Raw genomic sequence first — 14,635 nt, forward strand, 5'->3', positions numbered from 1 at the left:
TTGCCTGCGACCCTGTAGAAGGATAAAGCGGCTAGAGATAATGAGATGAGATCATCTCATCTCATTATCTCTAGCCGCTTTATCCTTCTAGACACAGACAACTACTCACATTCACACCTACGGTCAATTTAGAGTCACCAGTTAACTTAACCTGCATGTCTTTGGACTGTGGGGGAAACCGGAGCAAACCCACGCGGACACAGGGAGAACATGCAAACTCCGCACAGAAAGGCCCTTGCCGGCCCCAGGGCTCGAACCCAGAACCTTCTTGCTGTGAGGCGACAGTGCTAACCACTACACCACCGTGCCGCCCCGAGATGAGATAATGTTACTTGTAAATATATAACATTAGAAATTATAAATTTATTTCATCTATCCATTATCTCTAGCCGCTTTATCCTGTTCTACAGGGTTGCAGGCAAGCTGGAGCCTATCCCAGCTGACTATGGGCGAAAGGCGGGGTACACCCTGGACAAGTCACGAGGTCATCACAGGGCTGACACATAGACACAGACAACCATTCACACCTACGGTCAATTTAGAGCCACCAATTAACCTAACCTGCATGTCTTTGGACTGTGGGGGAAACCAGAGCACCCGGAGGAAACCCACACGGACACAGGGAGGACATGCAAACTCCACACAGAAAGGCCCTGGCCAGTCGCTGGGCTCGAACCCAGGACTTTCTTGCTGTGAGGTGACAGCGCTAACCACTACACCACTGTGCCACCACATTTATTTCAATACATTTTAAATTTAAACACTTTTAGGGAAAATGTTTGCTTCAGTAGCTCATTGGCTAATGAGTTTCAATATTTTACAATAATTTGGATCATCCATCCATTAGCTGTAGCCATTTATCCTGTACAGGATCACAGGCGAGCTGGAGCCTATCCCAGCTGACTATGGGCAAGAGTCAGGGTACACCCTGGACAAATCGCCAGGCCATTGCAGGACTAACACATAGAGACAACCAATCATTCACATCTACGCTCAATTTAGAGCTATCAATTAGTCTAACCTCCATGTCTTTGGGGGAAACCGGAACACCCAGAGGAAACTCATGCAGACACGGAGAGAACATGCAAACTCCACACAGAAAGGCCCCCGTCAGCCACTGGGCTCGAACCCAGGACCTACTTGCTGTGAGGTGACAGTGCTAACCACTACACCACTGTGCCACCCTAATTCAGCTAAATTCATTTCTATTTTATTAATGATGAATGAACATTTTCACAAGGCAGCTTTACAGAAATTCGGATATAGATTTAAATTTATTCCTAATAAGCAAGCCATGGGTGATAGTGGAGAGGAAAAACTCCCTGAGACATCATGAGGAAGAAACCTTGAGAATTAACAGGATCAAAAGGAAGTCCACCCTCACCTGGGTGACACTGAATAGTGTGATTATAAATCAATTATATAACTGTATACAATAGGGCCAAGCCAAGCGAGTTGGAACATGAATACAAACAGAGAAATTTCATTAGCGCTTTAAATTTAAGTCTATAGTATCAAGGTGAAGTTATTGACTATTCACTGATTGATCAATATGTCGCGTAGACCAGGGGTAGTCAGCGAAAATTTGTAAATACTAACATGATTGAATGGCAACAACAGTTACCATTTAATCCTTAACAATTTGTGATTAGTTTATTGCTGTAAATAAGACCATTTGAAAAGGTTATGCTTTGTTTTAGAGTGGCCTTTCACTTTACCAATTTTGACTAATACCATGGACTATTCTTTTTTTAAGCAAGCCATACTGGCAGTTTGCAAATCAGATGAGAAGGTAAATAAAATGAGAAATCTATGGAAGCTGTGGAAACTTACCTTTTTCTGAGCTAACACATCCAGCTCTATAGCTGCTCTCTGGTTCAATGAGTTGCCTTCAGCTAAAAGTAATTTACATAAATGCATGTGATTGGCTGCAACAGAGGCCCTACACAATCATGCTAGTTGCCTAGGGCGGCACGGTGGTGTAGTGGTCAGCACTGTCGCCTCACACCAAGAAGGTTCTGGATTCGAGTCCAGTGGCCAACAGGGGCCTTTCTGTGCAGAGTTTGCATGTTCTCCCCGTGTCTGCGTGGGTTTCCTCCGGGTGCTCTGGTTTCCCCCACAGTTCAAAGACATGCAGGTTAGGCTAACGTTGGATGGCCTTGGGCTGAAGTGCCCTTGAGCAAGGCACCTAACCCCCAACTGCTCCCCTGGTGCTGTAGCATAGCTGCCCACTGCTCTGGGTGTGTGTGCATGCGTGTGTCCACTGCTTCAGATGTGTTACAGTGTCTTGCAAAAGTATTCATCCTCCTTGGTATTTGTCCTGTTTTGTTGCATTACAAGATAGAATTAAAATTGATTTTTGGAGGGTTAGCACGATTTGACTTACACAACATGCCTACCACTTTAAAGGTGAAAATCGTTGTTTTATTGTGTCACAAACAGTAATTAAGATGAAAAAAAAACCCAGAAATCTGGAGTGTGCATAGGTATTCACCCCCTTTCACATGAAACCCCTAAATAAGAGCTGGTGCAACCAATTCACTTCATAAGTCACATAATTAGTTGATTAAGATCCACCTGTGCACGATCAAAGAGTCACATGATCTGTCACATGGTGTCTGTATAAATCAACCTGTTCTGGAAGGACCCTGACTCTGCTACACTACTAAGCAAGCAACATGAAAACCAAGGCGCCTCCAAACAGGTCAGAGACAAAGTTGTGAAGTATAGATCAGGGTTGGGTTATAAAAAACATCCCAAACTTTGAATATCCCAGGGAGCACCATTAAATCCATTATAGCAAAATGGAAAGAATATGGCACCACTACAAACCTGACAAGGGAAGGCCACCCACCAAAACTCACAGATCGGGCAAGGAGGGCATTAATCAGAGATGCAACAAAGACAACACTGAAGGAGCTGCAAAGATCCACAGCAGAGATGGGAGTATCTGTCCATAGGACCACTTTAAGCCATACACTCCACAGAGTGGGGCTTTATGGAAGAGTGGCAAGAAAAAAGCTATTGCTTAAGAGAACATGTTTGGAGTTTGCCCAACAGCATGTGGCAGACTCCCCAAACACATGGAAGAAGATTCTCTGATCAAATAAAACTAAAATTGATCTTTTTGGCCATCATGGGAAATGCCATGTGTGGCTCAAACACCACCCTGAGAACACCATTCTTACAGTGAAGCATGGTGGTGGCAGCATCATGCTGTGGGGCTGTTTTTCATCTGCAGGGACAGGAAAGCTGGTCAGGACCAAAGGAATGATGGATGGCACTAAATACAGGGCAATTCTAGAGGAAAACCTGTTTGAGTCAGCCAGAGGTTCGAGACTGGGATGAAGGCTCACGTTCCAGCATGACAATGACCCTCAACATACTGCTAAAGCTACACTGGAATGGTTTAAAGGGAAACATTTAATGTCTTGGAATGACTTAGTCGAAGCCCAGACCTCTATCCAATTGAGAATTTGAGGCATAACTTGAAGATTACTGTACACCAACACAACCTATCAAACTTGAAGGATTTGGAGATTTCCCCCATTCCTCAAGAGGAATGGGGGAAAAAATCCCAGTGGCTAGATGTGCTAAGCTAATAGAGACATACCCCAGAGACTTGCAGCTGTAATTGCAGCAAAAAGTGGCTCTACAAAGTATTGACTTTGGAGGGGCGAATACCTATGCACACTCCAGATTTCTGTTTTTTTTTCATCTAATTATTGTTTGTGTCACAATAAAACAATTTTCACCTTTAAAGGTGGTAGGCATGTTGTGTAAATCAAATGGTGCTAATCCTCCAAAAATCCATTTTAATTCCAGCTATTAATGTGATAAAACAGGACAAACACCAAGGGGGATGAATACTTTTGCAAGACACTAAATGCAGAAGATGAATTTCACTGTGCTGGAGCATGCATGTGACAAAGGCTTCTTCTTCTTGAGCTTTGAACTATGGCCAATTTTTTTTCCATAAATTTAGCAGTTCTGCTATTGAATTTTGTAAGTACTCTGACCCCTGAAATAAAGTGCTGGATTCACATCCAGAATATGGTCCATCAGTTGATGACTCGGTTTATAATAACAGAAATATTGAATACAGCAGTTCCTGACAAAATGGTCAAGTGGAAAGCACCAAGGCAGGTTTATGATAGAGTTCATAACCAGTTTCTGAATTTACATGACAACAGAGATATGGGATCACAATTTTTAAAAACAGGCAACCAAGTCTAAGCGAGAAACTACACATGAAGCTGGAGGGACTGCATTTGGTGTTGTGCAATTTTATTTCCACAAACAATATCAACTCAAGCAAGGCTGTCTGGGCCCACTCAAGCAAATGCGACCTTTTCGATTAAAGGCTAAATTGATCACAGTTCAGCAGCTCATGCAATCATTGTAACATTCCAGATTCTTTCTGAGATGCAAGATAAAATGGCAGACATTTGCGGTCACTGATTCTTTTAATGTTAAATGATTTGAACGTATTCCCTCACTTATATAGTTTCATTACAGTCAGCATGCTCCTGTTGAGCCATCAATCACCAGCAGGGTCAAAAATGATAAAATAACTTTTTATTTAACACAACCAAAACCACATGCAGGTCTGGACTATATAATGTCCCGGCTTAATCTGCAAATCATTGGTGCCAGCACACTTGGTCAGGCAAACACCTTTTCCTCCTTCTTCTTCAGCAGCAGCGTTGTCATCCCCCCCCCCCCCCCAAAAAAAAAGGCCTTCATTGGAATTACACATACACAAAAACTTAGCTTTGGGTTATGAGCTAATTCAGTGCGTCTCAATCCCAATCAATCAAATTCAGCTCTGGATGTGCTTAAAATGGAGCTGAAAGACAGAGAAACAAGTGTGCATGGATGGATTAGGACTGAAAATACCTGAACTGTAACCAAATTATTCTTACCCAACAGATTAACTTCACGTACTGTAAAGCTTTTGGAAATGAATATAACAATCCACAAACGTTTTCATTCAACATGCAGTTGTGAACTTGAATATGGAGATATAACACATTTTGCATGTAAACCTTTATGTTATGAGTGTTTACAATATTTTGAAAGGTGCTACATTGTTTTTAGAAATGTATTAAGTGCTTGTGGAGTGTCTTTTAAAAGTGGAACCCTCATTTTCTCCTAAAATAAACATGATGGGATGATGCCAGTCTCTGGGTTGAACAGGTTCCAATAGGGGTGACAGAGTTCAGTAAAGTGCAGAGGAAAAACATGATACATAGACAACATGCTTCGATAGTTCAAACTGTGGAGAAAAAAAAAAGTGCATTCTGATGGAAATAGCAAACATGTGTAATCCTAAGTCAACGCCTTTACTCACCAAAACTTTATTATGCAGAATCAGAGTATGGGTGCTAGTTTAGGATCAGCTGTTGGTAATCAAAGACTGAAAATGAAAATGTATTCAAAATCAGCAAAAGATCAGGTTCTGTGAGTCCTGGAGTACCCTCTGCTTTGCACATTTTCATGTTTTCCCTGCTCGAACACATCTGATTCAATTTAATTAAATGATAAGAACCCTTCCTCAGTTGGGGGTTGAATAGGACGGGTTACTTCCTGAGTAGGACAGAGGGGACTCCAGGAGCAGGGTTGGGAATCTGTGCAGTAGATTACTAACAATGAATGACAGCTGGTAGTGGCAAGGTATCACCACTTAAACATAATCAAAACTATCTTTCTTTCACCATTAGCTCCATTGGTGCTTGTTTTGGAAAGACATCTCCTCCTGTAAGGCTCTTGTCCAATCATACCAACCAGAGCATATGGACATAATGCAACACAGCACTTGATGGAAGTGAGCATGAGGAAATCTATAAGTGACTCCACCGTGTCCAATTCCATGAATCGAATACACAGCTTAAGGCTCTTCATTTGATTCCAATCAAATGAGTTATTTGTGTCATTTTAGTGTTACCTCATGGACAGGACAGCTCTAGACGTGACCACACATTTCTGTGAGAAACAAGGCAAACACTGAAAATCTCTCTCAGTACACGTGTCATTAAAACTGATCATAAACCAAGCAGTTGTTAAATTTATATACCAGATATAAAAATAATCTTAACTCAAAAAAAAAATAATAATTTGTCTTATGTACACAGCGATGGATATTATTGATTAAAGAAGTTAGGTAAGGTAGTGTTCTAGTTCTTTCGCTCGTGTTTTTGTTATAATACTGGCTTGAGGACGGAACGGAGTGATCGCCCGCCTCGAGTAAGCTCCCTGGTTGTGCACATGCATGGCAGTGGCACGGCCTCCACCTGTCTATGGACCTCATTATACGAACAATGCTTGAGGTGGTCCGCCATGCTGGAAATGTCCGCAAACTCCCACCTGGTCACGGGACTGAAGGCTGTACTGAATCGCCACACCTGCAGGAAAGACATATATGACATGTAGAGACAATACTTTGATTTACTGCAAAACATTATTACAGATAAACAGCAATGCCAGTGCAGTGACCAAGGTTGTCCTGACTGCTATTCTGATCCATCCCTGATACAGGTAAGGGCACAGGAATCGTTAGTGGAGTAAAAGCTTTAATAAACTACTGCTATAACTACAGTAGCTAAACTTTAACTACACATCGAGGTAGCATAACACTGTAATTTAGATGTGGTCCTTTTTAAAGGGTAATGTCTGAGGGACTTTCTAAGGCCGAAGTACACTTCCGCAGACATGGTCCAGCCAGCACCCAAATTTTGTGTCCACGTGAGCTTGTGCGAGTTGACTGTGCATGTGGGAAATAATGTGCTGTAATACAACAATCCAATAGTAGTGTGCATGTGTTCAACTTGTGCGCTGACGCAGCCACAAAATCAAGTATACTTTGGAGACACCCATGTGCACGTGTTCCGCAAAGCCGTATCCACGAAAGTATACTTTGGCCCCTAGACAGGCGGGTTAGCTTTGGTCACATCATCTTCAGTAGAATTCAGTTCTTAAAAAGTATGTAGCTTACTTTTGTTAGCATGAATATTTATAAAAGCTTAGCTAAATTTGGCTAAAGTGAAAAAGTCAGTGCATTTGAGTGAGACTGACCATGACAAAACAGAATCATTGTAGTCTAAACTTTGCCAAGTAAACTACAGTGGTGCTTGAAAGTTTGTGAACCCTTTAGAATTTTCTATATTTCTGCATAAATATGACCTAAAACATCATCGGATTTTCACACAAGTCCTAAAAGTAGATAAAGAGAACCCAGTTAAACAAATGAGACAGAAATATTATACTTGCTCATTTATTTATTGAGGAAAATGATCCAATATTACATATCTGTGAGTGGCAAAAGTATGTGAACCTTTGCTTTCAGTATCTGGTGTGACTCCCTTGTGCAGCAATAACTGCAACTAAATGTTTCCGGTAACTGTTGATCAGTCCTGCACACCGGCTTGGAGGAATTTTAGCCCATTCCTCCATACAGAACAGCTTCAACTCTGGGATGTTGGTGGGTTTCCTCACATGAACTACTCACTTCAGGTCCTTCCACAACATTTTGATTGGATTAAGGTCAGGACTTTGACTTGGCCATTCCAAAACATTAACTTTATTCTTCTTTAACCATTCTTTGGTAGAACGACTTGTGTGCTTAGGGCCGTTGTCTTGCTGCATGGCCCACCTTCTCTTGAGATTCAATTCATGGACAGATGTCCTGACATTTTCCTTTAGAATTCGCTGGTATAATTCAGAATTCATTGTTCCATCAATGATGGCAAGCCATCCTGGCCCAGATGCAGCAAAACAGGCCCAAACCATGATACTACCACCACCATGTTTCACAGATGGGATAAGGTTCTTATGCTGGAATGCAGTGTTTTCCTTTCTCCAAACATAACGCTTCTCATTTAAACCAAAAAGTTCTATTTTGGTCTCATCCGTCCACAAAACATTTGTCCAATAGCCTTCTGGCTTGTCCACATGATCTTTAGCAGACTGTAGACAAGCAGCAATGTTCTTTTTGGAGAGCAGTGGCTTTCTCCTTGCAGCCCTGCCATGCACACCATTGTTGTTCAGTGTTTTCCTGATGGTGGACTCATGAACATTAACATTAGCCAATGTGAGAGAGGCCTTAAGTTGCTTAGAAGTTACCCTGGGGTCCTTTGTGACCTCGCCGACTATTACACGCCTTGCTCTTGGAGTGATCTTTGTTGGTCGCCCACTCCTGGGGAGGGTAACAATGGTCTTGAATTTCCTCCATTTGTACACAATCTGTCTGTCTGTGGATTGGTGGAGTCCAAACTCTTTAGAGATGGTTTTGTAATGTTTTCCAGCCTGATGAGCATCAGCAACACTTTTTCTGAGGTCCTCAGAAATCTCCTTTGTTCGTGCCATGATACACTTCCACAAACGTGTTGTGAAGATCAGACTTTGATAGATCCCTGTTCTTTAAATAAAACAGGGTGCCCACTCACACCTGATTGTCATCCCATTGATTGAAAACACCTGACTCTAATTTCACCTTCAAATTAACTGCTAATCCTAGAAGTTCACATACTTTTGCCACTCACAGATATGTAATATTGAATCATTTTCCTCAATAAATAAATGACCAAGTATAATATTTTTGTCTCATTTGATTGGGTTCTCTTTATCTACCTTTAGGACTTGTGTGAAAATCCGATGATGTTTTAGGTCATATTTATGCAGAAATATAGAAAATTCTAAAGGGTTCACAAACTTTCAAGCACCACTGTACATGGCCTACCTTGTCTTTTATCTGCCAGGATCGTCTCCCGTCAGGATACTGCCTCTTTTCCCACTGTACCACCACCATGCCCCGTGTCTGCAGCAGACTAGCGCACACATCCCTCATGGTACGTGAAACCATGGACAGCTGACACAGACTGAAGCCATCCAGGAACCGTGCCACATGCTGCAGGATCTCAAAGGGCAATGCACTCAGCCGATCACACCCAGGCTCTGTTATTACGTCCATCAATGGCTGGACCCCAAATGACCTGAGGTGTCGGTCATGGACGACCTTTGAACCCTGCCTGGATGGGCAAAACCTGCGTTGGGAATATGTGCAGCCGTAATAAGCGAGTGGGCAGCGGTGCTCCATCCAACCGTTCAGCCCTGAGTGGATGTCTCCGTGGACGTTGCGGAAGTGTGAGAGGAACTCTTCTCGGCGGAACAGCTGACCACATTCAAATGTAAACATGGAGCCTTCACGTGGGGCCCAGCTAGGTCGCGGCACAAGCTGCTCCAGAGTCAAATCTAATCGTAAAGTACAAAAAGGACTTGGCTGTGACAGACGGGGCGCAGCTCGGTCACAAGCCGAAGCAGAGGCCACCTCGCCAACCATGGTGCTGGTTGCCAAGATGGCAGCAGGGAAACTGAAGGTCTGAGTGCCAAAATCAACACGTGAGCCACCAAAAGCATATACAGTGTCAGAGATTCTGCGGGCTCGTGGTGACTCCTCGAGGCAAAAGAGCAGCGCCGCAGCTGTGAAGTCGATCTCACCAAGGCCCAAGGGGTCATTCTGAGGCTCCTGCTCCAGATCGGATGTGTCCACAGCTTTGTCCTCCATCTTACAACGAGGCTGTCTGTGGGGGAAGCTCTCAGTAAAGCAACCCTTCCGTCCATTAAGTGCAAGAGGCATAAAATTGCGGAGTAACTGAAGGTTTTGGAGTTTTCTCTCAAAAGCCTTATCCTCAAAGTCTAACTCTATGGAAGGCAGCACACCGTCCCTGGGAACAACCAGAGCCTGAGCATGCACAGGCGGCTGTAACACTGGAGCCTGGGATCCAGATGCCTCCTGCATTACAACAGTGGCTAGATCAAGTCTCAACTCTGGTCGATGTGGAATTAACGGACCAACAAACTCCCAAGAACCACTATGCTCTGAACGTTCCTCTGTCTCAGCTGGTTCCATAGTATGGTCCTGTGATTTTCTAGATGTGACAGCATTGTGGCAATTGTTATACAAACTTTGCTCATCCTCATCTCTTAGTCTGATTGAAGAGTCTTGACAAAGTTCTTCTTGGCTAATGTGGGCAGGAAGTTTGTCTGAATCCCCATCAAGTCCACCAACTGCTCCAAACTCAACCTCATTTTCAGAGGTACTATCCTTCATTTCAACATCTGCACATTCAACAGTATCTAGCTGATGGATTCCACCATTGGTCTTGCTGACTATACAGCTTGGCTCAGAACCTTTAACAGCATCTCCAAGCGCACCAAGAGCAGAGGCCAAGTTTCTCCCCATTTCCATCAAGGTTTGGTGTTGTTGAGGCTGCAACTCTTCACTTAAACCACTAACCCCACTGGTTATTTTATCACAGTTGGACCCAGTGTCTTCTTTCACAAGCAACACTTCATGTAACTCTCCATTTAATTCTGATGGTGCTGCTGAAACACTCGTAGTTGGACACTGTGTGTTTGAGGCGTTGAGGTGTATCAGAACATTCAATGCAGCGGACAAGCTCTTGGTCGTTTCCACCGTTGTTTGGTACAGCTCACCATAATGCTCCTCATTTAATCCATTAATTCCATTTCTGATTATGTCTTTTGAGCAACATGACACAGATGCCCCATCCATGTCTTCCTCAAGTGGGATGGTGGGAACTGTAACACCTGCAACTACACTAGACTTTTCATGCACCTCTGCAAGCTGCGGTTTTCTCTCAGGGCAATTTGTGGGTGCAAGAGATACAAGTTTGAGTGAGGCCAGCATGGTGCGCTGGTCCTGCAAGGCAAGAGCCATGTCTAGCTGTTCTTCCTCATCTGCGTCCCAACTCAGCCTCTCATAGGAGCGGTAGTCCTCATCATTCACCGGCCACCGGTTCCACTCCATGGTACAACATACCACACCAGCCGGACATACCTCGAGATGCTCTGCCATCTTTCCTCGGGCCAGCATAAAAGGGCAGCCGATGCTGAAGTTGAGGCATGGTACCCTCTCAAGTGGGCACAGCAATCGATGCTCATCCACCTTACAGCTGTGAAAAACAGCGCCACAAACCAATGGGCATACAAGGAGCTCACAGGAAGTGCCGGGCTCAGGCTTGACCATGCATCGCCGACTCACACACACAGCACAGTGAGTATGGAGCTCTTCCATTTTCAAGAGGGCCGAGGCAATGATGATGGCTCAAACCCAAGCCTCAGGTCTAAAATCTCTGGAAGACAAGAACAGAGCAAAAACTGTAAACTTTTACACAATTTCACATATAGCTTTATATATAGCTGTGAGGTATTTTAGTTGGGGGGGGTTATATTCTGGTCAAATAATATCCATATTGGGATTGCCAATCACATTGTTATGAGACAACAGCTTTGAGGTTCTAATTAAACCTGTTTATCTCTCGGTACTGGATGAGTTGTTTCTATAATAACTGTTAACCATATTTTTCGCCCCTACTTTCACTTGTTCACCTAGCTTAGTGCTACAATCTGAACAGACACTCTACTCTGTTATTCATTTCATAGGCGGTCATTTTATTTATATATAAAGAAGAAAAGGAAATATGCGGAATGCCTTTTTTTTTTAAACTACACAAGTCTCTGACAGGGCGGCACGGTGGTGTAGTGGTTAGCACTGTTGCCTCACAGCAAGAAGGTCCGGGTTCGAGCCCAGTGGCCGGCGAGGGCCTTTCTGTGTGGAGTTTGCATGTTCTCCCCGTGTCCGCGTGGGTTTCCTCCGGATGCTCCGGTTTCCCCCACAGTCCAAAGACATGCAGGTTAGGTTAACTGGTGACTCTAAATTGACCGTAGGTGTGAATGTGAGTGTGAATGGTTGTCTGTGTCTATGTGTCAGCCCTGTGATGACCTGGCGACTTGTCCAGGGTGTACCCCGCCTTTCGCCCGTAATCAGCTGGGATAGGCTCCAGCTTGCCTGCGACCCTGTAGAACAGGATAAAGCGGCTAGAGATAATAAGATGAGAAGTCTCTGACAGTTACGTTTGTTCAAAATGTAACATAGGACACAGCAGAGTTTCCAACTGTTTTAAACCCATTTTACTTTCGGCAGGATGAAGATTTTTATTAGCTTACTGAAATTATTTTATAATAAACACACTATTAGTAACCGAGCTGAATCCATGCAAACGGCTTCTGCGAAGTTATGCAAAACCTCAAAACCATTTTAGACCTGCCAACCATTATGCATTTTATGAAAGAGCTCTGCATTTTAACATCAGACTCTACTAGTACAAATTATCAGTGAATAATATTCCAAAAGAATGGTCTTTTTTTCCATCAATAAAATGACAGATGAGCCTATCAATGTCTGAAACTGGAATGATTGACAGCTGGGCAGGCGTTTAAAACTCTCTGATATAAACTGAGGCATCCATGAAGGCCCCGTCCCTTTGTGCCAGATCAGGCGGCTGGTGGGTTTTCAAAATAATAAATACATGCATGTATTTTTGTGAGAAATACATATTATTTATGACCATCTTTCCCACATTAATAAATACAAAGGACCTGCATCTTTCAATTTTTTAAAGCAAGGCTGAAAACTTTATTCTTTGCTGCTGCCTTTTATTAATCAATTTTGAGACTCTGAATTTGATTTCTTTCATTGCGACCGCAATGCATGATGGGATATTTTGCTTGGTTAGTGACCATCGGTTGTACACTACTTTTCGTGATGCATTGTGGGATACTTTGAGCGCACTATATAGGGTGGAAATAATCCTCATTAAGGTTTTGGACAGCGCTACAAAATGGCATCCTCACTATATAGAGAGTAGGAAGCGATTTCGGACACAGGGTCGGTGTCATGTCAAACCATATACGAGTCATCAGTCTTTTTCTGTAGCACTCATTTGTAGAAAGCCATGCCCCTTTTTTAAGTCTCTCTCTTATATATCAAAACAGTGAATTTATAAAATGCTATGGTTTCTCTGCCCATCATTATGCCTATCACAGTCTGATCAAGAGTGAAAATGGTTTCTGCGTGGAAACGATGAGGAACTTTAGACAAGTGCTTTGTAAAAGCACTTAAACATAGAGTGTCAAGTTTTTTTTCTAACAGTCTGCTGTGGTTTTGCTCCCTCTGCTTCAGCACAGCTTTGTTTTGTTACTTCTTTGGGGTTGGCAGGTCTAAAATCCATGTCCATTGTTCACACTGAAGATCTGTGCCATGTCTGTGAACACACTACATGTTCACGGAATTAAAAAAACATGTCAAGACGTCGGAAAACATATCAAAGCCGAATGACAGGCACATCCTTAGCCATGACAGATTACAGCCATAACATCCCAGTTCGGTTGATTGTGTCCGGCTTGTGATGTTTCTACAAATATAGGACAAAATTTCATTGATCAATAACAGCGATTTAAAATGACAGACACAAAGCACAAATAATGATAGTTAGTTATGACATTTATCTGACTTTTGCTCATTTTTGGACCAAAAAGTCCTTTGACCTGAAGATTTTTTATTAACAATCTGTGATATTTTATTGAATATGTTTTATTTTTGTCCTGTTTGTGACACTCAGCTCGGATTTGGAAACACAGCAGAGACATTTACACAGAGAGACACTTTGCATATTTCCTGTTGGTTCATGAGATTCATTCAAATATGTTCAAAACCCTCAACCACCTGCTTAACATAAAAATGCCATTAGGCACCTGGATAAAGGAGCTTCTTAATATGCTGCTTTTATAAAAAAGTTTTTAAAAAGTGCATCCACTATTGAAGAAAGATATAAATAAATGCCAGTCGAGTTATGCTAATGTTATGAGAGCAGAAACTTGTTTGTTTTGACTACACAGCCTTTGCTAGCGAGTTGATATCGTCACTTCTATGTCAGGATAAATAAGTCTTAGGAAATCTGAAACCTGTCCTCTAAATCAATTAGACAAATAAATATCTTCCATTTTCAGTGATAATGAAAATAAAGCTGATCTTTTGTCCATTAGCGATTTCTTTTAAAACCCACCACATTCTGATAAATCCCGCCTTCTACGCTACGATTGGCTCATACGTTCCAAACTCAATAAATTGGCACGGATTGTAGCGGGAATTGTCCAATCAGCGCGCAGGCTGTCACTCACTCTGACATAAGCACCAATCGCTTAGCAGGAGGCGGGGTTTGTTGGAATACGAGTGGTTACACAAAGAACGCAGCCAGTTTGTTAGTTAGCTAAACTTTCTAGCTACAGTTCTGAAATAAAATAAAGTATCTTTGCTATAGAGCTCACTTACTTTCCCAGAAGTGTCAGCGAGCCCCGGCTGTTCCGCGCTGTTACTCGGAATATGCTCACTACAAATCAGATACTGGAAAACAATAAACTTTGCTTGTTAAACTAAACCATCATCTTTACTCGTTCTGTGACCTATCTTTCAATCTTATCAAAAAAAAAAAAAGAAAAGAAGAAAAAAAATCCTCAGTTGCTGTGGGATGTCTGCCCCCTCCCGCCTGCTGAGACGCACGTGGATGTCGTCATCTCGTAAACGTCCATCTCTCTGTACGTCATCACGCAGATGCAAGTCCTGGAGCCGCGACTGTGTGGGTATGGAAGGCCATTGGAGTCAAAACGGAAAACCCGAGGTGCTGAGACATGATTAGTGTTGAGATGTCAACGCAGATCCCTGGTGACTTGTCCAGGGTGTACCCCGCCTCTCACCCGTAGTCAGCTGGGATAGGCT

At 42.8% G+C, this 14,635-nt stretch overlaps 1 protein-coding gene across 2 annotated transcripts; it reads right to left on the minus strand.

Annotated features, from left to right (window-relative positions):
• Positions 1-4,447: 4,447 nt before the first annotated feature.
• fbxo30b (F-box protein 30b) lies at positions 4,448-14,407 on the minus strand. Of its 2 annotated transcripts, none has more exons than XM_060937700.1 (3): positions 14,192-14,407; positions 8,738-11,153; positions 4,448-6,404 (listed from the first exon to the last, which is right to left on the minus strand). In XM_060937700.1, exons 2-3 carry the CDS (start codon positions 11,093-11,095, stop codon positions 6,201-6,203), a joined length of 2,562 nt encoding a protein of 853 aa, XP_060793683.1. In that variant the 5' UTR covers positions 11,096-11,153; positions 14,192-14,407; the 3' UTR covers positions 4,448-6,200. The 2 variants fall into 2 exon arrangements, with proteins under 2 accessions (XP_060793683.1, XP_060793684.1); XM_060937701.1 differs by lacking the exon at positions 14,192-14,407 and adding an exon at positions 11,585-11,693.
• Between the last annotated feature and the right edge of the window lie 228 nt (positions 14,408-14,635).

The sequence above is a fragment of the Neoarius graeffei genome, chromosome 13 (assembly GCF_027579695.1).
Source record: "Neoarius graeffei isolate fNeoGra1 chromosome 13, fNeoGra1.pri, whole genome shotgun sequence".
Taxonomy (NCBI): Eukaryota; Metazoa; Chordata; class Actinopteri; order Siluriformes; family Ariidae; genus Neoarius; species Neoarius graeffei.